The 27122-nt window shown below is 38.5% G+C and overlaps 2 protein-coding genes across 5 annotated transcripts in view; one reads left to right on the forward strand and one right to left on the reverse strand.

The window, feature by feature from the left end:
• LOC124554856 (ADP-ribosylation factor-like protein 8B-A) overlaps nucleotides 1-22962 on the reverse strand; it is a 48774-nt gene extending 25812 nt beyond the window's left edge. Inside the window, exons 1-3 of the mRNA XM_047128522.1 lie at nucleotides 22659-22962; nucleotides 22254-22408; nucleotides 14692-14853 (exon numbers count right to left, since the gene is read on the reverse strand). Of these exons, the coding sequence (XP_046984478.1) occupies nucleotides 14692-14853; nucleotides 22254-22408; nucleotides 22659-22781 (440 nt within the window). The 5' untranslated portion in view covers nucleotides 22782-22962. The remainder of the gene's footprint in view (nucleotides 1-14691; nucleotides 14854-22253; nucleotides 22409-22658) is intronic.
• Nucleotides 22963-23354: 392 nt separating this feature from the next.
• The window catches only part of LOC124554792 (glucoside xylosyltransferase 1), a 164041-nt gene continuing 160273 nt past the window's right edge, over nucleotides 23355-27122 (forward strand). For all 4 annotated transcript variants that reach the window (XM_047128441.1, XM_047128444.1, XM_047128442.1 and 1 more), the window contains exon 1: nucleotides 23355-23705. In XM_047128441.1, coding sequence (XP_046984397.1) covers nucleotides 23431-23705 — 275 coding nt within the window. In that variant the 5' untranslated portion in view covers nucleotides 23355-23430. The remainder of the gene's footprint in view (nucleotides 23706-27122) is intronic.

The raw sequence follows: 27122 nt of genomic DNA on the forward strand, positions 1-27122 counted from the left end.
TGTTGCAGTCGTGGAAATTCTTGCTGTGGAAAGTTTTCGTAGAAATCTTTGCCCTTCGTACTGCAAAGAACTTGTCCTCCAGCGATGTATTGCACTGCAAGTCAGTAAGATCTATTTGAAAATGATTCGGGGCATCTTCAACCGATGCTAAAAATGGCCGAGCAAAGCAATGAATGATAGGAGACACACTGGTAACATCTACAAATTGTGCTCGAAACTGCTGCTAAGTTTTTACATTTACTGACATGTATCCTTGAAATCTAGCACTTTCATAGACCAAACCAAGAGTAAGGAAATTTGCAGTGTTTTCAGACAATACTTGGCTCTCCCATAGAGCAAGCTTCCTTTCAAAACATTTAATATTTCCAACTTGTCAAAAAGTAAATCATTTTCACGTTGCAAACTGATGTGCAGGCTATTCATCTTAGATGTAATAGCCAGGGGGAAACACAAAGTCTGATAGCCAGCCAGGGTCTTCTAATTCATCTTTTCAGCATTTTACCTCGATTGAGCCTGTGTACTTCGGTATAGTAAGGTATGTCACTTTGCTCCTCTCCTAATTCCTCCAAGAACTGCTGAAACTGGCGATGCACAAGCTCATATGTTTTCAGTATTCCCAACAATTTGCAGGATGTTTTCTAACATTGCTAATCTCGCACAAAGTGTCTCTCAATGTAGAGTGCAGTGAATTCCATACAATGTCTATTCTATGCATTCTAGCTTTTTGCACATCAGTGCCATGAGTCCTCTTTGGTGGCCTCACATTAACCGTGTTCCATTCGATGTCACTGAGAATAACCAAATCCGACCCATATCAACACCATCACCAGCTTGCTAGACAGCTTGGAGGAAGTCTACGTCTGTCATGATCCTTTCAAAGGCACTAAGTCCAAAACGTTCTCTGTTACATGCAGATTGCTACTGACATCTCATATGTACAACACTAACTGAGCTGTATCTGTATAATCTGTTGCTTCATCCCCTGCAACAGAGAAAGCAGCAAAGTCTTTAGCGTTATTAACTGCCTGTGTATATTGCCGACCATAACTCTTATACTTTGTGTCGTTTCTTTGGAAAGGACAATTTCTTGAAACCTGCTGACATTAATGGGACACAGAAATTCTGCAGCATCGGTAAGACAACCTTTTACAGACCCCCTTTGGAAAAATTTTCCCAGCTCTTGCTATTCTTGGTGTAGTTTTGAAACTTGCTCGCAGTGCAGATGCACTGCAATTGTTCTGGAAAATTGAAAACAGTACGTTGTAATACAAGAAACTAAGAGTTCAAGAGGTATCAGTTGTTATGACACGTTAAAAACATGTTTATGTGCCTGATCCATTTTCTTAAGTGCACTTAATTTGGCTTGCTGTTCTTCGCAGTTTAGTACACTAAACTCGTCTTTATGGAGTGAGTTGTTTTGTTTTTCAATCGTGAACTTGGGCTGCTCACCTGTTATTCAGCAGCAAAGCAAATACTGTGAGTTTTCACCTACTGCTGTACAGAAGACTTGCAGTTCCCAGTCATGTTTCAATGACTGAGAACACAGATTCCCATTCTTTGCTTTTCTTGCAATACTAGCCATTTCTCAGCACATCTTGCGTAAGGCAGTTGCCAGAGGGAAGCAAGACTGGATGTGCTTTGGTCCTCCTGGTACCACATAAGCAAGGAAAGGAAACCGTCACTGCTCATTCGGTATGCATGTCTAGTCACAGATGTCACTGTTCTGCTTTGTCCACTGGTTGAGGTGTGAGCACCTCTGTCACACTTCTGCACTTTTACATAGTGTGCAGCATTTGGCTGGCACTGCCATACACAATACTGTTAGATCATTTTTTATTTACCTTTCAAAGCGTCATCACACATTAATGAACAGTTAACTGTCCCAAAAGCTGTAAATGACAGTGATTAACTTAGAGAGGAGGTTTTAGAGTTTAACATCTTTGTGGCGCTGTTAATATCAAGATCTGGAGCACGAGGCCAGTTACAACAGATTGTGAAAGGACTGAGATGTGGTTGCCTTAAAAGAGCAATGCAAACAAGGATGTGCACATCACTTCTAAAGAGTGAGTTTCAACTCCTAACTAACCCACTACTTGCTAAATATTATTCTTAGGCCAGGTACGAACAGTGTGGGCGATGCTCTAGGTAGAATGTGACTAAGTGTAGGAAGGCTGGTGATAAGATGATTGGAGGAAGCATGAAGACAGATGGCAATAAAAAAGGGTTCTGTAAATTTGGGAATAATTCATACATGCACCTCGACTAACCAACCATGAAGAATGTCTCCAGTTTCCATCAGTACCACCTAAGAAAGCACCATGGATGATTAAAATACTACAAATTTATTTAGGAGGAGCGACATAATTTTATGTCCTGCTGTCTTGATACAGATTGACCTTTCCTTCCAACAATCATTTCATCTGAATGACAGGATGATTTGTTCAACACAGTCACAACCAATTCCCTATACCTCCTATGAATGAAACTTGAAAAACAATCAAATACACATTTAACCAACTCTAAACCTTGACCTTACATTACAACCTCCCCTTCCCCCCATAGGCCCCAACAGCACAACTAAACCATCTAACAAAACTTTTAGTTCCTTTCATCCTTAAGTGACAAATTCATGAGGTCCTTCCCACAACCCTCACAGAGTATTACACTGTCCAAACAACTCTCACAACATCATAGATAGTAACTTTATCACTAACTCCAAATCCTACACAGCATGAATTTTACCCATGAGAATGAGTCTGATTCAAGAACTGTTTTACAAGATCCATCTTCCTCCTCACACATTAGTCCTGATTCAATCATGTCACATCACAACATAGGAGCTAATAGTGAATGCATTTAAACAGTTCATGAACTTTACTGCAGCCACTCCAGTATTGCTGAATATTAAAGAATTATACACTTGTGAATAGGCCTCCACTACCACCCTGCAGTCAGTTTGCTAGGTCTGCCACCCAGTGGCTGTATACGTACATGCTGCAGAGCCCACGTACAAACCTTATCCCCACAGCTCTGTATTTAAATACTTTCTTTGAACACTATCTCCTTCAAACTGCACTCATGAGAACCAGTGCAGTCCCTGGTTCCACAATCCTTTTTGACCTCTCAATGGTTTCTGCCTTAGACCCTCTATTTTACACTTTTCTTAACTGTAATTTCTCACTTTATTCTCATTCTTCAATTTTACGTTACCCCATTAATTTTATTTTCCGGATTTTTTAACCTGCCACTACTTATCCCATGCTCCTACTGCTTTGTATTTGACCTTACATTTACCAACATTTTCAGCTTTATTGGGTCTTTTCACATAATCACAGTATTATATTCCATAGAGAAATATTCACTATCAGAATCAATAAACTTAGATATGAGAACTTGTCGACACTCGATAAGAGCAGCAAATATTTTATAACTAACCTACAAATAAATTAAAATTTAAAAATCTATTAACTGTAAAAAAGTTTCTGGGGTTTGACTGAACAGCTATGTACACAAGAAATCCACACAGAATACGAAAAGATAAAGTTTGGCTCAAATGGCTCTGAGCACTATGGGACTTAACATCTGAGGTCATCAGTCCCCTAGAACTTAGAACTACTTAAACCTAACTAACCTAAGGACACCACACACATCCATGCCCGAGGTAGGATTCGAACCTGCGGTCGCGTGGTTCCAGACTGTAGCGCCTAGAACCGCTCAGCCACCCCAGCTGGCAATAAGTTTCCTCAACAGTAATTGCTAATGGAAAATATAGTTTAGTTTCAGGCAGCTGATCCTGAACCACTGTAAAATATCTGGTACAACCTTCTTTGGCCACAAATGCCAAACTGTACAGCAATTTGGAGCAGTGTAGAAAATATGCAAACACTTAGATTGTATACAAACATTCTTTCCCCATGAATATTTCTCCAAATATCTGTATCATTTAACTGCTTGTCATCTATGGACTGTGACTAACATTTATAACATACGAAATTTTAACTAGCTATAATATTTTGCAATCTATACAAATTGTATATGTTCACAATTTCCAAAGCTAAAAACCTTAAAAAATAATCAGTATAATGAGATAAAAATATAGGCTTATTCCAACTGATATCACAAACCATTACTACTTTCCTCTAGTCTGTAATGCAGCAAATTCTAGCTGAAAGTCACTAATCTTGTACACAAGGGTTATTAAACATTTACATTTGATTATGCGTGGTATATTACACTACTATGCAATTAAATATAGTTGTCAAGGTTTTGACAATGCTCACCTAACTTAAGTTCTGAACAGGTATCTATTCAACTCTCCACTGAAAGCAAAGACAAATGTCTCACCTGAGAATTAATATCAATGACCAAGCAACCATAGAAGATCCTTTCTTGTGTAATGGCAGAATTGTACGGCCATAGCGGACAGTGGGAGAGCCGCCGCGCTGTGCGCTTATCACACGGAATGCTGATGGGAAATGGAATCTGAGTCGCGCACCGTGGCGTGTACACAGCCACCGGCTACGAAGAGCAGTCTGAGACCGGCCAGTTGCGAACATGTATCAATCTCGACACAGTGAAGACGGGTTACCAGACGCGCATAATGCAGTGTCACACCGTCTTTATTAATAAATGGTAAAACTAAGTTTTCCGTTTTCCACATTCCGCACTACCCGGAACTACTGCCCACGCATCCCATCCTAACAGCAAATGGATGCAATAACATTTTACTCGGCCGTCCAAAAGACCCCATTAGAAAAGTGGTGCCAGGTGTGGGATTATTTTCGGAAAACCTACAGTCCTGAAAAGCGCAGCGATGTGTAAACTTAACATCGGAGCATCTTTACGACAATACAGCAAGCAGCAGCAGCCAAGGACATCGTCCGACAACACGGGGACATCCAGTGCTGGAATTCAGGTTAGTCTACTCAGATTGGCTTAAAACGAAAGGCAGTGATGGATTTTAATTTTTTCTGTATTGAGTGACTGGTATAGACTGCATTCAAAATGGTAGACTCAAAACACGAGTAACACGGTCGATCTCCAAACCGTTATAGAAGAACTATGAAGAGAGATTCAACAATTAAAAGCAAATAAAAGCGAGCATAGAATCCCGGTTGATTTGTCACATGATGGCACTTCTGTTCCAATAAAAAATTTTTCACTGTTGCCATCAGTACCAGTGTTCAGTGGAAAACCTGAGGAAGATGTGAAAGTATTTTTTCGGAAACTCGAAGGCGCAGCTCTGTGGGGTTCGAGGACCGATTCAGATAAGCTAGCAGTTACTAAATTGAAAATCCAAGGAGCCGCACAAGATTTCATTAGCGTGGAGCCGATTTCCATGAAAACCGAAGTTTACAATGATTTTAAAACGGTAGTAGTTCAGAGGTTCAAACGCAAAAGTGCAATCAGATTCTACCGTGAGCAACTTCATAGTTTGCGCATGCAGCGTGATGAATCTATCACGCAATTCGCTGATAGAATCCAAAACACAAATGCTCAGACTTACGAGCTTGTAGAGGACGAAAATGAGAAATGGTTCCAGCTTTTCGAAGCCGATCAGAGAGCAGCTTTTCGAAGCCGATCAGAGAGCACTTGACACATTCATCCATGAGCTGTATGGGGAAGAAGTAAACAAAGCAGTCAGACTCGCACACTGTAAAACATTTCAAGAAGCAGTAGAGGCAGCTGTTGGTTTTGCCGAAGCATTGAGACACCCAGATGACATGCGAAAAGAAGAACGTCGCGTGTTCAATTCAAGTGTGGAATGTTACCGATGCAATAGGCCCGGTCATGAGGGCAAGGACTAAGGAGAACAAGACCTGCCACAACTGTGGGATACAGGGTCACTTAGCGAGGAACTGCCGCAACAAAAAGAAACCAAATGTGAGCAGCAGACAACTCGGCAGATCTTTAAACGAGTGCGGGGACGTACGTGCCACCACAGCATCCGCCCCTTGCCTGAGGCAGTGATTCCTGTTAGTGTAGCTGAAAATCAATTCGATAATGACTTCGTGATAGGTGCTGTTTATTGTGAAAAAAATTTTAAATTATTGATTGACACGGGAGCACAGACCTCACTGATGTGGTGTTCTATAGACGAAAGGGACAAGCTGAGACCGCCAATGTTTAATGTGCGGGGGCTCAACAGTGGGAAACTATGTAACTATGGAGAAGTTGACGTAGAATTGTGTCTAGGCCAGGACAAATACACAGCAACGGTGCAATTGGTTTCTAACAATGAAACGCGCTATGATGGTGTACTTGGATTTGATTTCTTATCTGCTAACGGGGCAGAGATATTTGTCACAGCAGGAAGGATCAGACTAGGTCGTAACAATTACAACCTGGAAAATCATTCTTCACGTCACACTCAAAGGAGTCGAAATTCTGACGCCGATGGACCGATCACCCTGACCGACACATCAGTTGGAACCCTCCAAGTCGAAGTACAAATTACTCAGCCACAGCAAGTTCCTCAGGGAACAGAAAAGACAATCCATGTTTAAGTAAAGTCGCCACTGATCACAAAAGAAGCACTGTTGTTGACCAAACGGTCGGAAAATTGTGAATTATTGGACACAATGCATTGTTATGTTGCCCGAAGTATAGGCGTAGCTACAATGGTGAGGCCGAACGTAGCGAGAGTCCCAATATCAATAACTAATATGAGCAATACAGATGTCGTTTTGCCATGAGAAACGAAGGTTGCTGAAGTGTCGAGCATAAGTAAAGACGATGTAATACCGATTCCAAACGAAGCAGCAAATGTAGCAGTCATGGAAACAGATTCTTGTAGTGATACTGAAATATTGAAACAAGGAGCTGAAAATGAAATCGAATTAAAGAACAAAATTTGGAAGAAGACTGAATATTTGTCAGCTGATGATCAGAAGATTTTAGCACCTGTTCTGTTCTGTTAGAGTATTCAGATCTTTTCAGAGAATGTTCAAATTTACCTGTTACTCAGTTCAGCATCACATACACACTGGAAACGCAGCACCAATCACGCAGAAGCCTTACTGAATTCCATTCAGTCAAAGAGAATTGGTAGAAGATGTGGTCAAGGAACAACTAGAGGCCGGAATTATTAAACCAAGAGATCCTGCTGATCCACCATGGTCATCACCAGTGGTCCCAGTAAAGAAGAAATCTGTTTCGTGTGAACCACAGTTCCGATTTTGCGTTGATTACCAAGCTTTAAATGCCGTTACCACACCAGACATTTACCCGTTACCAAACTTGGTAGAAACCCTGGACTATTTGGGCAGATGTTGCATATTCTCAGTCTGTGATCTAATTAGCGGATATCACCAATTAACAGTGCATCCAGATGATCAAGCAAAAACTTCATTTGTAACTGCAACAGGAGTTTACAAATACCTCCTTATGCCCTTTGGACTACGTAACGCCCCAGCTACCTTCCAACACCTAATGGATTCTGTTTTACGCGGGCTCACCCCAACACAAGCTCTTGTATACCTTGACAATGTGATAATTTTTGGTGAAAACATGATGCAACACACTAAGAGACTTCAAGCAGTATTTGAGCGTATCAGAAGTGCGAACTTGTCTCTATCAATAGATAAATGTCACTTCACACAAAGTGAAGTGAAGTACCTTGGACATGTTATAACCAGTGAAGGTGTCTGCCCTGATCCAAAATTAGTCGAAGCTGTCAAAACTTTTCCTGAACCACAAACAGTCAAAGAACTACAATCATTTTTGGGTTTATTGAATTTCTATTGTCGCTTAATAGCCCATTATGCAGATATCACAAGGCCAATGACACAGTTACTTAAAAAAGGAGCCACATTCAATTGGTCAACAGAATGCAAAAATGCAATGGAAAGACTGAAAACTGCTGTAACCACAGCTCCAGTTTTGGCCTATCCGGATTTCAGTAAGCCCTTCATCCTCTCCACAGATGCTTCAAATTTTGCAGTTGGTGCTATTTTGTCCCAAAAATTTGATTGTCAAGAACGTCCAGTATCATTTGCTTTCCAGCAATTAAATAAGACTGAATGTAACTACACTACCACTGAAAAGGAACTTTGTGCTCTGGTCTTTGGTATCAAACAAAACAGATGTTTCTTAACAGGAAGAGAATTCACTGTAATCACAGACCATGCCACACTTAAATGGCTGTTGAGCTTACAGGATCCCAGTTGTAGACTAACAAGATGGGCATTTGAACTGAGCACTTACCAATTCACAGTTATCCATTGTCCTGGGAAACAACATGTGAATGCTGATGCGATGAGTCGTAAGGTCCATGTTTGTGTCACCATAGGCCGTGAGGAGGAATTAAAAGCAGCCCAAGAAGAAGATTCACAATGCAAAATATGGAAGAATGATCAACGGTTCGTTGAAACAGAGGGATTGCTGTACGAAGTCACTAACAAAGGGAATCGCCTAGTTATTCCAGCAAGCATGAGAGAGCAAATCCTAACTGAACAACATGATTCCTTACTGTCAGGACACTGCAGTAAAAAGGCAATGAATATCAAAGTAGCTGAAAAGTATTGGTGGCCAAGTCGTAAGGCTGACGTATTTGAGTTTGTCTCACAATGTGATTCCTGCAACAGACGGAATAATTCAGGAAGAACTAAGACACCATTACAAGAACTGCCAGAGACTAGTGAACCTTTTGAAAGAATTGGGTTAGACGTCATAGGTCCCCTGCCAAAGACTAAGGATGGAAACAAGTACATATTGACGATATTAGATCATTTCTCCAGATATCTTATGATGGTACCAGTACCTGAGCAAAGTGCTGAAACCATAGCTAAAGCTTTTGTGAAGGAATGGATTCTGAAGTTTGGATCTCCATTAAGCATTATCAGTGACCAAGGGACGAATTTTATGAGTGATTTACAAACATGTAAGATGATGCAAATAACACAGTTGAGAACCACACCAGCACACCCTGAAGGCAATGGTCGCATCGAGAGTGTACACAGAACCATCATTAAAATGCTTAGCCACTATGTAAGCAGCAAACACGATAATTGGGACGTCTGTCTTCCATGTGTTGTAAATGCCTACAACACTAAAATGCACTTATCAACGGGCCTCAGTCCCTATGAAATTGTATATGGATGGGAGATGCGTTCACCCTTGGACTTTGCACGATCGACAGCTGGAATCAGCAATGAACACGTAAGGGAGTTAGCTCGCAAACTGAGAGACGTATGGAGGGGAGTGAAACAGCGGAATAATCAGTCCTTCCTTCAGCAAGCCAAGCAACATGATTGCCAAGCAGTTGCGCTGCAGTATCGAGTGGGAGACTTTGTCTACCTGAGCAATGTAGAGCTAAAGAAGTCACAGGTCAAAAAGATTAAGAAGTTTTGGAAGGGACCATACCCGATATTGGAGGTGGTGTCACCTGTTACCCTAAAGCTCCAAGTGCCTTTTCGTTCGGTTCTCGTCCATGTCAACCATGTAAAGCCCTACCTGGGTAGATTCCCTGTACCAACGCAGGACGACGACGAGGACCGACCGAGGGGCAGACCAGATGCTCCAAAATGCAGGAGCCGAGCACAGCGAGTTCACAGTCCAGACTTCGAGCCCGAGGCGTCGCCGCCGCCAACCCAGCGATCCAGCCCAAGGCACACTTACAACCTCTGTAAGCGTGTGTAGTGTGAGTGAATGCAAGGTGTGTTGCATTTAGCCGAGTGCATATGTGAATGTGCTGTGCAACATAAAATTGCAGCTATTGTGTAAGGTGCTCAAGTGTATATAACATCTGATCCACAGGTCGCCAAAGACGCATATTTCTTCATATTCATTGTTTAATTCTAGTGTGTAGAACTTATTAACCATGTGAACTGTAATTCCATTCTTTGTTATGTTAGTGTGTTCCATTAATGCTGTAGACGTAGTATAACAGAATGCAGGTGTGTTGTTTGAACCACGATCAGACATGGCAGTCTCAACGCACAGTGCTACAATTGTGCTTAAATATAATTTGTCCGAGATTTACCCACAATTTGATTCTGTTAAAAACAAATTTATTTGATCCGTTCAATTAAGAATAATGATACAGTCTTGAAAACTGGAACCTCTTGGTATAACAACTGGATTACTGTAAAAATGCAAGTAGAATCCACTTTCGCTAGCTATGAGCAAGAGATTAAATGTTTCTTAAAACTCTTGCATATAAAAGCTTGATTAGGCGCAAACATGCCTGGTTTGATTTTGGAGGTAAAGTTCTTCGTACTGTGTTTGGTACCTTAACTAGTCAAGATCCATTGGACATAAAGGATAAAATACTAGCTCTAGAGCAGCAGTCTAACACAAATTCAATTAACCTTTCTAATGAAATAATTGTGTAAAGAAATATGCAAAAGACCATTACTAACCACAAATTGTTTATTGAACAAATTGTGAAAGAGTTCATTACACATTTTAACACAATTCGTGGTGAAATGAATGCAACCATCCGTGAATTATATGCAATTCTTCAAGCTGTGAGTGCACATTTAGATTTAAACACCCTACTGTTAAGAATTACTGACAGTTTATCAAACACTAAATTTGATGCTCTCAATTTAAGAATAGCCTTAGACAGTAGTTCAAATGATTGCTTGAATAGCGTTTTATTGCATCCAGACCAATTTTTACAAATGTTGCTGTTGATCGAAGGTAAGCTAGATGCAAAAAATGGTTCAAATGGCTCTGAGCACTATAGGACTTAACATCTTCCTACCTAACCTAAGAACATCACACACATCCATGCCCGAGGCAGGATTCGAACCTGCGACCATAGCGGTCTTGTGGTTCCAGACTGAAGCACCTAGAACCGCTCTGCCATCAGTGGCTGGCGGCTAGATGCATCATCTACCATGATTTACCCTGTCAATTACTACAATTTATATGCTTATTACAGATTAACTACCACATATTCTTTAATTATTGAAGATCAATTAACTGTAATTGTTTCTATACTGATTGTCAGATCCAAGCACAATTTTGAAACGTATAAAATTCATACTTACCCTGTGACATGGAACGAAGTAGGTATTCACACAATGTATCAGCTAAAGGATTATTTATTGATCAGTAAAGATAGAAGATATTTTGTATCCCTGAATGAACATGATGTTCGTAAGTGTAAACGTAATCATAAGCTAATTTGCCCAGAGACGGCAGTATTCTTAGATACTAGAGTGTACAGTTGTGAGAAAGATTTGTTTATGAACAATCCGCCTCACTGTGATTGCCCTAGGATTTTAATGCATCTTCATCAACCATTCCTTAAAAGATATTCTGAAGGTATAATATATTCGTTTAACTCTACTCTCGAAATCACATTTACCTGTAAAATGTTCGACACACCTGAACTACCTTTCACATCCAAATTAACTGGTAGTGGATCAATTCTGAATGTTACGCACTGATTTATCACGTGATCTGTTTGAAATGCGATCTGTATTACCAACCACCTTTCATGCAGATGCAAAATTCCCTTTAACATGGATGTTACCTGTTAATTACAATGAATCATACTTACTGACCAATGCAAATAATTCTCTGCCTAGCTTACCCAAGGATGACAATTTAATTGTGCATATCCATGAAAGTGTAATAAATACTATTAATGAGTTAAATTTCTTAGAAGTAGCAACTAAAATTAAGTCTATTGAATCTTCCAATAATGCTAATCCATATTTGATTGTCAGTGTTGTGTTCTTTGTGCTTTTATTGATGTCTCTTGCATGGACAGCCTCTGTAATGTGTGAAATTGTCATCCTGAAAAACCGCTCGTCAGTGCCCATCGTCACTGTGTCTGCAAACAAAATAAATGCTCAAGTGTCCCCCAACACTGCCATTGGCGAGATAAATGCACGGCACCCAGGAGGTCGTCTCGAGCAACCTTCGGTAGCTCGTTTTCATAAGGGAGGGTGATTGTAACGACAGAATTGTACGGCCGTAGCAGACAGCAGGAGAGCCGCCGTGCTGTGCACTTATCACGTGGAATGCTGACGGGAAATGCAATCAGAGTCGCGTGCCATGGCATGCACACAGCCACCGGCTACGAAGAGCAGTCTGAGACCGTTCAGTTGCGAACATGTATCGCTCCCGACACAGTGAAGACGGGTTACCAGATGTGCGTAATGCATTGTTGCACCGTCTTTATTAATAAATGGTAAAACTAAGTTTAGCGTGTTCCACATTCTGCACTACCCAGAGCTATTGCCCATGCATGCCATCCTAACAGCAAATGGACAACAACAACATTTTACTTGGCCATCCAAAAGACCCCGTTAGACTTGTCATAAACCCCACAAGTAATTCCATACGAAGAATACTGCACTTGAAAAATCAAATTTGAGGACAATTATTCCTGCTCTTGTATCCCACAACCATAAAGAAAGTTGCTCCGTTAGAAGTAACTTGTTACAACAAAATGTTTAATGTCACCGACAGAGTGATTGTTTTAGAGGTTATTTCAGAGCATCTTCTACTTATGAGGACTATGAAATAGATATGCATTTTGAAAATCTGGATTGATACAGAGCACGAATGAGAGAGAGAGAGAGAGAGAGAGAGAGAGAGAGAGAGAGAGAGAGAGAGAGAGAGAGAGAGAGGGGGGGGGGGGGGGGGGGGTAGGTTTTGTCATCATTAGCCTGTCCAGTTCTGGATACATAATTAATGGCCGCAATGTCTGTGTTTATACAAGGTGGAAGGAAAGAAGATTAGGGTTTAACATCCTGTTGACACTGAGGTCATTAGATATAGATAACATGCTTGGAATGTTTCCTGGATGGGGAAAGAAATTGGCCTTGCCCTTTTGATGGAACCACATCCTTGCATTTACCTGCAGCAATTTAGGGAAATCATGGAAACCTAACTCATGCTGGCAGACACGAATTTGAACAGTCGCCATCCTGAATTAAAGACATTGTAATGTGAAGATACAGACACAGTGTAAACACAGACACTGTAATCATCAATGATTTATAAGGATTAATTTTCTGCTGAAACAAATGGCAAATTATGATTTTGGCTTCCTTATTCTGCAGTCTGTTTCAGTCATGTCCTCAATAAGCAAGTTAATATGTGTGTGCATGTGTGTGAAGATGTAATGAAAAAACATCACGCATTGCTGTTTAGTGAGAAATACATATTTCCAACTAATCATTGTTCATCTGTGAATGTATGAAATGTTTTACACTTACTGTAATTTGGCACTCTACTGTTTTATTGATTGTATGTTAGAATTGTCCACTGGTCATTACACAAAACTGGATCCCCGTCTTTCATCAGAAGTGCACACCCAATTACACCATCTCTCAGGCTGACTCAAAGCAGATAACGTAACTGTAAGAGCACTGTCTGAAAAGGGCATAGATCCAAGTTCAAATCTAAGCCCAGCACAAAGTTTTTCTTTGTCACACACAATCACCACATTATAGATTTTGATTTGAATGAAAGAATCAATTTCCTTTAATCCTTTTTTTTCCCCAGGAAGCATCTCAACCATATTTACCAAGCCAACAATGTACACCCTTTTCTACATTTTTGTCAACTATCTGATCCTTAATCACATTTTCCTTTTGCGGGCTATGTAACATCTATGCTGAACACACTAGGCTCCCTTCAGATGCTGCCCGAATTTAGTGAAATGGAAGTCCAGCAGCTATTCATCATGCAGTTGAATCTCTTTTTGCCCATGTTCACTTCCAAATGTATAATTATGGAAATATGATTCGGCCTTGAGCAAACAGAAACTCTTCTTTTTTTAAACAAGTCTTGTAAGTCCAGAGCTGTTTAAAATTACTGTTGTTGCAGTTGCATGAAGCTCATTGAATCCAGTCAGAAGGTGACTATCACCAAGTTCTACTGACTCACTGCCACTGACAGTAATACATACTCAGCACAAGCAAACTCTATAAACTTATATGCCATCAACTCTCTAGAGAATGCATGTAGAAGTGTTTCACGAGCAGTTTTGTGAGGACCATCATCTACAAAAATTGAGTTTTTTAACCACTCGACTGCATACTTTTAGAATTTAAATCTTTCCACTTCCCACAACTCTATGGTGCTGGGAGGAGCATGCTTCCTGTGCTTCCCAAATAAACTTTTTGAAAAGGGCAAGGGAGAAGTGCATGGATTATATGTACCACAGAGCCATGCTAACTTACTTATGTCACAAAGAAGACTTCCACCATATACTCCTAACTCCCCTTAAAAGTTCATCCCAATTCATTCTGATACACCATCCTTCTATTAAGACCCATGATATTTCCATTATCAGAACAGCATCACTTAACAACCACTGACGCAAAGTGCTCTCAAACATTTTGAGAGAAGACAAAAGGCAAGCTAGGAAAACAGAAGTAGTAGACAAAATTATAAAGCAGGTTTGTTTTCCATTTAGTTCAATTCTAAAAATAAAGGGAAAAAGGGAACTTTAAATTATGGCAGCAAGCAAAGTAAGACAGCTTTAAAATGCAAAGTTGTTCATCTGTACACACCACACATTCAATCTATAGGACATAGCTACAAACTTTAAGTGCAGCCTACAGTCACTATCCTCTCAATTGGCAACATTATAACTTTTAGGAACAGTAAGTACTCAAACGAACAGCTATGGGTTCATTCCCAGTTAACATATACATCATATAAGAACAGATTACCTACTACATAAAGTTGAATACACACAATTTTAGGAGTAATACTTACATTCTTTCAATAAGTCCGTTCTCATCTAGGGCATTAGGAAGATCACGTTTGTTTCCTAAAACCAAAACTGGTATACCAGCAAGTTGCGGCTTATCCAGTAAACTATGAAGTTCATTTCGAGATGCATCAATTTTTTCTTGATCTGCTGCATCTACCATATATCTGTAATGGTTGAAATAATTTAATATATTAGATTCCAAAGTGCAAGGAGTGAGACAAGATCAGCAAAGACAGCAGCCTACAGCACTAAATATACAGTAGCAAGTAGAAGAAGAGTAGCTGGTAGCACATGCTAGAACGAAAAGTAGCCTCATAGAATCTGAAATTTGAAAAACAGTTATAGCCTTCAATGTATATAATAGGGTACAATATACTGCAAGGCAATGAGCAACTGAAGTGTTTTTAATGACACCAGGAAAATCAAACACTGACAAACTGCTTGTGATAATCTTCGGACTGATTTGGAAAATAATAGATGGGAAACTTAAGTCTGATACAAAAATCAATTTTACTGCCAGGACCATCACCACGCAATTTTACATATATACTTATCTCTTAACACTGTGAGAGTAAGATTAACTGCTGCCATTTAACTGATATTCTGTAGATAATAAAGCATTACAAATTTAAGTTTAGTTATTTTATTATTTTATTTACACGTCAAGTTCCGTAGGACCAAACTGAGGAGCAAATCTCCAAGGCGATAGAACGTGTCAGTACATGAAATCAAAAAATAAAAGTAATAACAGATAAAAATAAATGTTCATGAACCCGAAAAAAGTCAGTTCATAAGTTTAAGTAAATGCTATCAGCAATATAATAAGAATCAGCTTAATTTTCCAAGGAACTCCTCAACAGAATAGAAGGAGTGACCCATGAGGAAACTCTTCAGTTTCGATTTGAAAGCTTGTGGATTACTACTAAGATCTTTGAATTTGAGTGGCAGCTTATTGAAAATGGATGCAGCTGTATACTGCACACCTTTTTGCACAAGAGTTAAGGAAGTCCAATCCAAATGCAGGTTTGATTTCTGCAGAGCATTAACCGAGTGAAAGCTGCTTATTCTTGGGAATAAACTAATACTGGTAACAAGAAACGACAATAAGGAATATACATATTGAGAGGCCAATGTCAAAATACCCAGACTCGTGAACAGAGGTCGACAAGAGGTTCGTGAACTCACACCACTTATTGCCCGAACCGCCCGTTTCTGAGCCAAAAATATCATTGTAGAATGGGAAGAGTTACTCCCAAATATAATACCATACGACATAAGTGAATGGAAATAAGCAAAGTAGACTAATTTTCATGTCGAAGCATCACTCACTTTTGATACCATTCGAATAGTAGAAATGGCAGTATTAAGTCTTTGAACAAGATCCTGAACGTGGGCTTTCCACGACAGCTTACTATCTATATGGACACCTAGAAATTTGAACTGTTCAGTTTCACTATTCATATGACCGTTCTGTGAAATTAAATGTAAAATTAAAATGTCAGGTTTTGTTGAATTGTGTGTTAGAAACTGTAAAAACTGAGTCTTACTGTGATTTAACATTAGTTTATTTCCTGAAAGCCATGAACTGAGGTCATGTGCTGCACTATTTGAAACCAAGTCAATGTTTCACACAACATCCTTTACTACCAAGCTAGTGTCATCAGCAAACAGAAATATTTTAGAGTTACCCATAATACTAGAGAGCGTATCATTTATATAAATAAAGAACAGGAGCGGCCCCAACACTGATCCTGGGGGTACCCCCGACTTGACAGTACCCCACTCAGATCCCACATCACAGCCGTTATCAACACTGTGGATAATGACCTGTTGCTAAATTAAGAGGTGAACCAGTTGTGAGCTACTCCCCGTATTCTGTAATTGTCCAACTTCTGCAGCAATATTTTGTGATCAACACAATCAAATGCCTTAGTTAAATCAAAAAATACGCCAAGTGTTTGAAACTTTTTGTTTAGCCCATCCTGTACCTCACAGAGACCAGAGAATATAGCATTTTCAGTTGTTAGACAACTTCTAATGCCGAACTGTACATTTGATAGCAAATCTTACGATATAAAATGATCAATTATCCTTACATACACAGCCTTTTAAATAACTTTTGCAAACACTGATGGCGTAGAAATAGGTCTAAAATTATCTACATTATCCCTTTCTCCATTTTTATAAAGTGGCTTTACTACTGAGTACTTTAATCGCCCAGGAAACTGACCATTCCTAAAGGAAAAATTACAAATATGGCTAAATACAGGGCTAACATGTGCGGCACAGTACTTTAATAGTCTGCTAGGCACTCCATCATAACCATGAGAGTCCTTACTCTTCAGTGATTTAATTATTGACTCACTCTCCGTCTTGTCTGTATCACAAAGGAGTATTTCAGGTATCAATCTCGGAAAGGCATTTGCCAAGAAAGTTATATGATTCTGTGTAGAAACTAAATTTTTATTTAATTCACCAGCAATGCCCAGAAAATGATTGTTAAATACTGTTCATATATCTGATTTACCAATAACAGAAATATGTTTACTATGAATTGACTTTATATCATCGACCTAGTGCTGCTGGCCAGACACTTCTTTCACAACTGATCATATGGTTTTAATTTTATCCTGTGAATTAGCTATTCTATTTGCATGGAACTTACTAATTGCCTTTCTTATAACATTTTTAAGCACCTCACAATAAAGTTTGTAATGGGCTACTGTAGCTTGATTGTTACTGCTTCTAACATTTTGATATAATTCTCACTTTTTTGTACTTGATATCCTTATCCCACTAGTCAGCCACCTGGGCTGTCCATTATTGCTAGAACCCCATTTAGAATGTTCTTTCCTACATAGTTTGTAATTAAATATGACATTGGTTTGAGTAGAAAAGCCTTTTAGTGTTAAAATTTGTGCATCATGGTCTGAAAGGCCATTGACACTTTTACTAACAGAATGCCCATCTAGTAATGAAGAATGAATAAAAATATCGTCTATGACTGTGCTACTGTTCCCCTGCACCCTAGTTGGAAAAAACATAGTTTGCATCAGATCATATGAATTTAGGAGATCTATCAACATCCTTTTTCTTGCACAATCATATACAAAATTAATATTAAAGTCACCACATATAACTAATTTTTGGTGCTTCCTATAAAGTGAACAAAGAACCCTGTCTAGCTAGAGCAAAAATTCTCTGAAGTCAAAGTTAGGGGATCTATGAACAACAACAATTAGAAGTTTAGTTTTACTAAATTCAACTAACGCTGCACAACTTTCAAATTTCCGTTCAGTGCAGTGTTGTGATATGTCTATGGACTCAAATGGACTACTGTTTTTTTACGTACAGAATGACTCCCCCACCCCGCAAGGAACTCCTTGAGAAACAGCCAGCTAATCTGTAGCCTGGTAAATGAAGCCTATGAAATATCAAATTATTTAAGTGATGCTCTGATATACCAATAATTTCAGAGTCAACATCTATTAGCAGTTCACTAACTTATATTTTGATGAAATATGCTAATTCTTTCGCTACTTGGAAACATTACATCCTCTGAAAGTGAGCCCTTAGTTAGAGGGACTTCCTTTAAGCATGTATACCTATCAGCTAACTTCAATCTAAAAAAGGTGTAGCTCTAACACCAACTACTACAGGAATTTTTCCATGAGTGACACCACCACCACCACCACCACCACCACCTATAAGCTTAGCGAGCCTCCCCTTCCCATACCTATTGAGGTGCAGGCCATGCCTAGTGAAACCTGATCTACCGACTGGCACCACTGAGATGTGATTCATGCCCTCTGCCATCAGTGCCCTCCCCAGCCCCACATTAACACGCGTAACAGCCGCATTAAGGTGAGGCCGATCATGATGCTGAAACAGTTGCACGAAATGCACATCAGTGCCATCAGTTTGAGTAGCTATCTTAACCAAGTCACCACCAACATATTCCCCATCCCTATCGAGACTATTCCCTGCTCCACTCACTATCACTACCTGATCCTCCTCCGTAAAATTCTTACATAACTTCCCCATGCTTCCAGTCACCTGAGCCAACCCTGCACTAGGCTTCACAATGCTGGTGACCTGGCACTCACTCCCCAACACTTTCTGCAACTGCTGGCCCACACCTCAACCATAAGAACTACCTAGCAGCAGAACCTTCTTTCTGCTAGACTTTGCAACTAACCTAGGCCTCCCAATAGCTGAGGACTGCTGCAAGTTCCCTCCATGTACAGTGTACGATGTGTCATAAATAGTGATGAAAGTTTTAGCATACTACTTTGAATTTATAATTCTCAAGGCACCTACAGCGAGGCCTTTCAGCTGAAAAGAAGTAAAATGACAGAGCAATAAATAGCCTCCGCCTAGGGAAGTATTCCTCTGCACACTGTTAGCTACCTTATGATATGTGGCAAAGAGTACTTTGGGTACCATTATCATTTGCCTCACTTTTCCTTTCCATTTGCCGATGGTGCACGGGAAGAATGGCTGATAGCAAACCTCTGTATGTGTTCAAATTTATCCAAATTTATCATTATGGTTATTTCACCAGATTTAGCTGGGAGACCTAAATGTTGCTAGACTTGTTAATAGGCACACACATGGAATTTTAACTGTAAACCCCATGGATACACACCTTTCTAGCAGTGTCATTGGAGCTGGATAAGCATGCTACTTCCTTAATGCTTAGCACTTCCTAAACATACTCGTGGTGAAATATGGTGCTATTCTCCAAATCATCTGCTCAGTCTGTGTGGTAATAAATCCACATCACTGAATAATATTTCGGTCAGTTGTAGGAGGATTTTGTGAACTACTTATTTTGTACGTGAATTACAAGTCCTTAAGATTGTTCCCATGGATCTTAACCCACCACTTGTTTCTTTTTTTTCTTAACTACTACTACGTGGTGGTTCCACTTTAGATCACCCCAGATATATACTTTTAGGTCCAACTGCATATCATTTAGTAAACACAAAGGAAATTTTCGTGTAAATTATGAAAGAAACAAGTGGAAAAGGCACCAAAAAAATGGTCAACTGGAATAAAAACATGTATGTCCCCGTACTGGTTCGATTCCATCCTACTGACCCTAGCGATGACTATTTGTCCGGTAACTAAATGTGAATCTAAATGAATTAAGTAATTACATTAAATTCCTCATAGCTTGGCAAAGATATCTGAAGGTACAGTCCTGTCAATAACTGTGTCATTAATTCCTAATAATTAGGAAGGATATGACACTGCAGTTTCAGGCCCAGGGTTACTGCTTTTAAAATATCAAAAATTTCAACAGAATAAACAATCATATTGGTCTAAACAGCTACATTTACTGACCGTTCATCTTTAAGCACTGGGTTCTGTATTGTTGATGCACTCATCACAGCAATTTTGCGACTTGCTTGACTGACACTTATGCCCTAATATGTTGCAAGTCTTAGTATTATGGCTGTTGATTTCATGTCTCTTAGTAAATATTTCTCGATTCATTTTCACATGAACTGGACCGCAGTCACATACTACCTGAAATCTGTCGTTCCTATTATTTTAAGAAAGTGTGTTGCAAAAGTTAACTCTTCTGTTAAGTTTTCGCTCTTAATCTTATTGTATCGTTCTTGCACTAAAGTCTTTCAGGCTATTTGGAGGGGGGGGGGGGGAGAAGAAAAAAAAGAAAAAAATCAACTGTGTTTTTAGTGGTACAGGTTTGTCACTGAAGTTAGTAATAACTCCGTTTCTGAGAGATACTGTCATTTTTCTGAGAATTTCTCAGTCTCTACAGTATACATGAACAGATTTCTGTGTCAAATATACAACAAAATTTATTTATAAACAGCATTGGGATAGAAATAATACCGAGGCTTTTGAAACAGTCGCTAAGAAATATATCATCATACCACCACCACCACCACCACCACCACCACCACCACCACTCTTTCCTTGTAAAAATTCTGATCCTATCATAAACCATGATTCACCATACTTTAATAAATTCAGTGTTCATTCAGTATACTGAACAGAGATTTCCTGCATGTGTATTGTCACAATTAATGCATTATCAATTTAGCTGTGATTAATTTATACAACACACACTTAATGTTATCCACAGAAACTGCAGTCGACCGTGTGGATGAAGCTTCTTACTAAGTTTCATCCACAATTGAGTCCCTCTGTTTTCTCCAGTCTTTGTTGCTGAACACTGTGTGCTACATCTGTATCAGGTATATAACTAAAAACACTTTTGTGAGCAACAGTTTTAGTATTTGCCAATATGGGTTCACTCAAAAGGAATGAAGCAAGAATACGGGTTAGCATCCTATTAACAATGAAGTCATTTGGCACCAAGTTCAAACATAACATGGAAAAGAATGGGAAGGAAGTTTGCTATATCCACTTGAAAGACTTAGTCTAGCATTCACATCAAACAATTTGGTGAAACTGCAGAAAACCTAAATCTGGATGACCAGATAAGAACTCTGACTCCTCGAATGTGTGTACTAACTTACCGCTGCACCACATTGTTTTTTGTTTCTCTAAGCTGTTCCACTGGTAGCTCTTCCTTTAGCACCTCCAAGCCACTAGTTTACTTTTCTCCTCTCGCAACTCTCCCCCACTCTTTTCTCCAAACATTTATTTACAAACAGATGTCAAGGGTGAACCATATATTATAGCTTTAGTTTCCTATTTCCACATGTTCACTGCTGAGTCTTATTTCTTACTGCAGTTACGTAACTTCAGCCATCACACTGTTTTCACGAAGTGAGATAGGACAGTGGTTAGCACACTGGACTTTCAATCAGGAGGACCAGAGTTCAAATCCACATGTGGCTATCCTGATTTAGATTTTCCATGATTTTCCTACTAGGTGCAGTTCATTTTTGAAATGGCTATTTGACAATTTTTCACCAGTTGTCCGTACACATTCTGCTGCCTCTTTCAACTGACATTACTTTATTTTCAATATTTAAACAATTTTATCTCCACATTTAGCATGGGATGTACTCAGCAAGCTTTCTTATTCTATGGCTTTTTTCTAATAGTGTTTGCTGATATCACTCATTTCCTTAATTTTATATAAATTGCATCACAGTTATTTACTTTTCTCAGTATCTTCCAATTTTATCAATTTTCCTAATTATCTACTTGTGCAGTTAAATGATATCATATCACAAACTAATATTTGTAAATAGTTATCTTTACTGTGCAATCCATACACTCACTTCAGACAGTGTACTGTCAAAATCTAAAATTCTGAGATGCCAGTCCTTAAGCAAATGACATACATGGATTGATACTTTTTTCCTCTCTTAGTCAGTGAGAAACAGATTTCGTCACGAGTGTGTTAAGTGGCTGGAAAAGGACAATGTCGACATTAATTACCAACTGTTTCAGTGAAACATTTGGTCCAAAAAATTTTCGAAATAGTTTCTCAAGAATTCCGTCAGCAGATAGAAATCTTGGCCCTTTTTGTTTAAAAGGTCAAGATAACACACCAGGATGTTCTTAAGATGTAATGATATGTTACACTACAAAACAAAATGGTATGAAAACTTACACAATGGCATTTACTCCGCGACAATATCGCTCCCACATCGATCTAAATCTGGGCTGTCCTCCAATGTCCCATACTTTTATCGTCACGTTTCCTTTTGTTATCTTCCTCATATTGAAACCTACCGTCGGTATCATATCTTCACTGAATTGACCGGACTGCAAACATATGAAAGAACCATCATCACACTAAAGTAAAAACCGGAGACATATGGGCAACATAAAGTACACAATACAGCAAAACTTCGTAGTGCCAAACTTGCTGTTTAAAGAGCAATATAAAAAACTGCACAAAAACCACTTTCACGAAATTCACTGGTAATTAACGATTGAACAAGAGTATGCCAGTCGTCCAAAAGAAATGAATCATCAAAATAAAGTTGTAATATATCAATATTTATGTTCTTACCGCTATGACGTTTACGAACGTAGTTTTACCAGAGTACTGCAAGCCTACTAATGTCAGTTCCATTTCTTCTTTCCAAAACAAACTTTTAAACCAATCTAGAATACGATTTATTAAAGCCAACATGTTGTCTGCCGCTCTGAAATCTGCCCCCAGCAGTTAAAATAAAGTGGTCCACTTGGAATATCAGAATATTGCCGAAGACACCGACAATTACAATATTTGACTTCACATCAACATCTGGCCGTCAAAAGTCCTATGACTATTCGTGTTACTGCAAGGTTCAAAATCCACACTGAATGCGCTGTCACCCAAAAATTATATAAACCCTTAGTGCGTAATAGGGCGGTGACACTATTATCATAGTGATGTTCCGTTACATTTGACAGCAATGTTTATTGTACATAAAACATATTTCTAATTTTTAGGTAAATAAATTTAACTCTGGTAGGTGGTGTTATTGTTTGCTGTCTTTCAAAATACCTATAAACCTAGTTACATAATTCGTATCCCTATTTTACTGTAGCTTTTCCAGGGGAATAAAATTTATAGAACTACGAAAATATTACTTCTGTACTTTTTCCAGTACGTTTTTCTGAACTTTATTATCGATTTTTTTAACATTCGATGTCAAAGAGTTCCATAATGATATGCAGTGGTGTGTAATATCTTTTTATTTCAAAACATTGTGTTGTTTATTTTAATGAAGGATAATGAGATTTGTGACACAATGTGATTTTTTCACATCGTGTAGCGTGCCAAGCATTATTTCAGCATGAAATCGCTAACACGCTTGGTAATATTGCTGCTAGCTGTTTGCGTCTGTTTTGTATTCGTTGGCGTGAATCTTTTGTACCTCAAACCAAAACTGTATAATGGATTTGGAAGTCAAACTAGTGCCATGAACTTAGTGTATGTGAAGCATAAGCCGTCCACACAGTTTGAAACCAGGGGTGACATTATCTCTAGAAGCACAGAAACCAAAATTGAAGCAGATGCTAGTGTTCCACATCTTTACAGAGGTTCACTTCGCAATCCTTGGAGTAGCAGGTACGTGTATTCGTTGTTATTTAAAGCAAAATTTGATTTATGGGTCAGTTTGAGAGAGAGGAAGGGTTATTATTTTGTGTATTTATTATAGTAAATTATTGATTTTTGTTTCCATAGAACTCAGATTCATCTGTTTGGAAGCGTCTGGAAGACATGTAATATGGAAAAACTATTTAGACTGTGAAGACGAGAATAACATTGTTTACTGTGCAAAATATAATATAGCTGAAAGTGTTTTGACTCTCTTAATTATATCCTCATACTTTACTGCCTCTAAATAGACTTTAGTTGTATAGACCTATGTTTCAGATTGGCAATAACCAAATTGACAAACGCAAGTGTCAGGGATGAGGGCAAGTGACAGGAGAGGAAAAAAGAGAACATATTGAAAATAATTCTTAAACTCCCAGATACTTCTAACTTTGAGGGCTACTGGGTGCATGCTATGTATAGTAAAGAAAGTGGCTTTTTATGACTAGATGTTATGTTACGTGGAATCTCTGCACCAAAATTTAACTCACAAGTGTCCTTTTTGTTTGGCGTATGTTTCTTTTCTGTTCGCCTTCCACATAAACATTTCTTATTGTTATTCAGGAAGTGTAATGGGATAAATCGACCATTGTGCTGTTGAACTTAATTTACTCACGAACACTATTGCTCTTATAATAATTTTTGGCAGTAAGATAAACACAACATTATTGAAGCTGACATTATTCTTTATTAACTACAAATGTAGCTCTATGCACTTTGTTGGATAATGCCTTAGAGCTGCATGCCAGATTTTAACAGCCTGTACATCTAAACCTACATTTCGCGGGTATAGAACTACCTAGGAATATTTCATGGACCAACTCAAAGTCTTCAGTAACGGATATATGGGATTGATTCTAGGTTTTTATCTCTAAATCCTACATAAGTCCACCAAAAAGAACATTAATGCCCCCTTAAAGAAGCTATGTTTAATTTGTCTTCTAAGTACATATTTTTCTAGAGCTTCATGTGCTATTCACCTGAACTCAAGACATTGTACATATTCCTTGTGTGAACTGAATTTTGAATATAACATGACTGTCATCTTCCTCAGGCTGAACATGTAGACTTTAACACTAGACTCTATAGACCTTCATTCCTTGGCATAATATTATAGAAAGTACTTTGACATCTTGTAAATGGCACATGACTGGAGTTTGTGGTTGTCATTATAATGATGGTCAATGTTTTTTTTTTTTTTTTTCTCACAATGAAGGCAGTAGGGCTGTTAATAAAAGTGCTCTTTATAATGGATATTCAAAATGTAGAAGAGCCACATGTTGCAAGAAAAATGCTACAAAACTTGCAAACGGTAATGCTTAGTGTTCCACCTGTCACTAACAATAGGGTCCAGTACTATCATCTTCTCCCTTTAGTACAACACGTTATTAAATACATATAACCATCACCTTTGTAACAAAGTTACTGTCATCAGTATGTTAACAGATTGCAATCATCGTAATCAGCAGCACATACAATTTTACAGCCACTGCAGTATTAAGATTTCCTCTAGACTTGACCATGCATTACATTTTTAAGATACAATTTGACAGCCACTGCTATATAAAGGCTTCCCCTAGACTTGCACTACACTTTTTAAGATATCCGCACCCATGTTGCTCTTCTGTGTTTTGTAACTTCCCACTCTGTTGCATCATCATCATCTCAGCCTTTTCTCATCACTTGGTTATTTAGCAAAATGTTTCCTTGATCCTTCTACAATCTGTTCACTTGGCTAGAGGCCTCTCTCACCACCATTTTCTTAAGATCATAATTACGTCTTCCACCCAGGCTTATTACCTGATCCATTTGTTTGCTTTCCTGTCTCTCCTAGTAATTTTCCACATGCATTTCTCCATTGCTCACTGAGCAACCAACTTTAAATGGGCTTCACATTAAAAGTTTATTTCTCACTGCCACAAGATGCAAGAGGTAATACACACTGATTGCCTACAGTTCAGAAGCTTCTTAATTCAGAAAACTCTGTTTATTGATTGTGTGAACCATGACATTATGTTACAGAAATTACAATTCTGTGGTATAAATGGAATAGCATATGAGTGGTTTAAGTAATACCTACAGAAAAGGAAACAAAAAAGTTTCTTTATATGGGTCAAGTGATTTAAATAAATTTGCCACTTCATCTAATCATCTAACTGGGATGAAATTACATTAGGTGTTCCACAGGGTTCAATCATGGGGGTCCCCTTCTGTTCTTGATGTATATGAATGACCTTTCCTCTTATCTGAAACAAGAAGCTGAACTGACACTGTTTGCTGATGATAGAAGCATCATTATTAATCCAATTAAAGAAACTCCAATTGAAAATGACACAAATAAGGTCTTTGGAAAAGTTATTAATTTGTCTTCTGCAAATGGGCTTGCTTTAAACTTTGAGAAAGCAATGTACATCTAGTTTTCTGCTGCAAAAAGCACAGTTCTTTCAATAAATGTAACACATCAACAGAAGTCAGTAGACAGGGTGTACATGCAGATGAGAATCTTAAGTGGAAATTTTATATTTTGGATCTTCTAAAGCAACTAAGTTCAGCAACTTATGTAATCAGAATAATTGCCAATTTTGAGGATATAGGAATTAGTAAGCTAACATACTTTGCATACTTTCACTCTCTAATGTCATACGGTATATTTTGGGGTAACTCAACAAAAAGTATTCACTCCTCAAAAGAAACTGGTTAGAATAATGTGTGGGGTTCATAGTCGCACATCTTGTAGCATCTTAAAAAGATTGCGAATTCTTACAACAGCCTCACAGTACATTTATTCACTAATGAAATTTGTTCTCAACAACATGGACCAGTTTAAAAACAACTGTGACATTCATGATTATAAGACCAGAAGATAGAAAGACTTACACTATCAGTTACTCAACCTATCTTTGGCACAGAAAGGCCTAAAATAAAAATATTTGACAAATTACCAGATGAAATGAAATGCCTGACAGACAGAAGTAATAGCTTCAAAAATAAATTGAAAGCATATATTTAAAAAAAAATCTTGTTTCACATGTGCATTTCTTGTGCACTTGACACGTTCCACATAACAGCGGCTACCATACCGTGCGATTGATCAGTGGAACATGCAACTGATTAACTAAGCCATTTTTTACTCACCTGTGTTACAGTCCAGTCAGTTATTGTCTTCATCGTTAATTTGTCCTATTTTCTTGTCTGTATTTTGGGTAAACATTATTTTAGTTATATTCTCACTGATTTTCAGGTTCACTCCCAAACATCCTCTACTCAACTCTTCCATTAATTTTTTGAAGTTACCACATTAGGTGCAAATAATACAGTGCCATCGGCAACATTTAGGTGATTCATGTGTTTTTTCCCATTTAAGAAGTGAATCAAAGTAACATAATA

The sequence above is a fragment of the Schistocerca americana genome, chromosome X (assembly GCF_021461395.2).
Source record: "Schistocerca americana isolate TAMUIC-IGC-003095 chromosome X, iqSchAmer2.1, whole genome shotgun sequence".
In the NCBI taxonomy this organism is placed as follows: domain Eukaryota; kingdom Metazoa; phylum Arthropoda; class Insecta; order Orthoptera; family Acrididae; genus Schistocerca; species Schistocerca americana.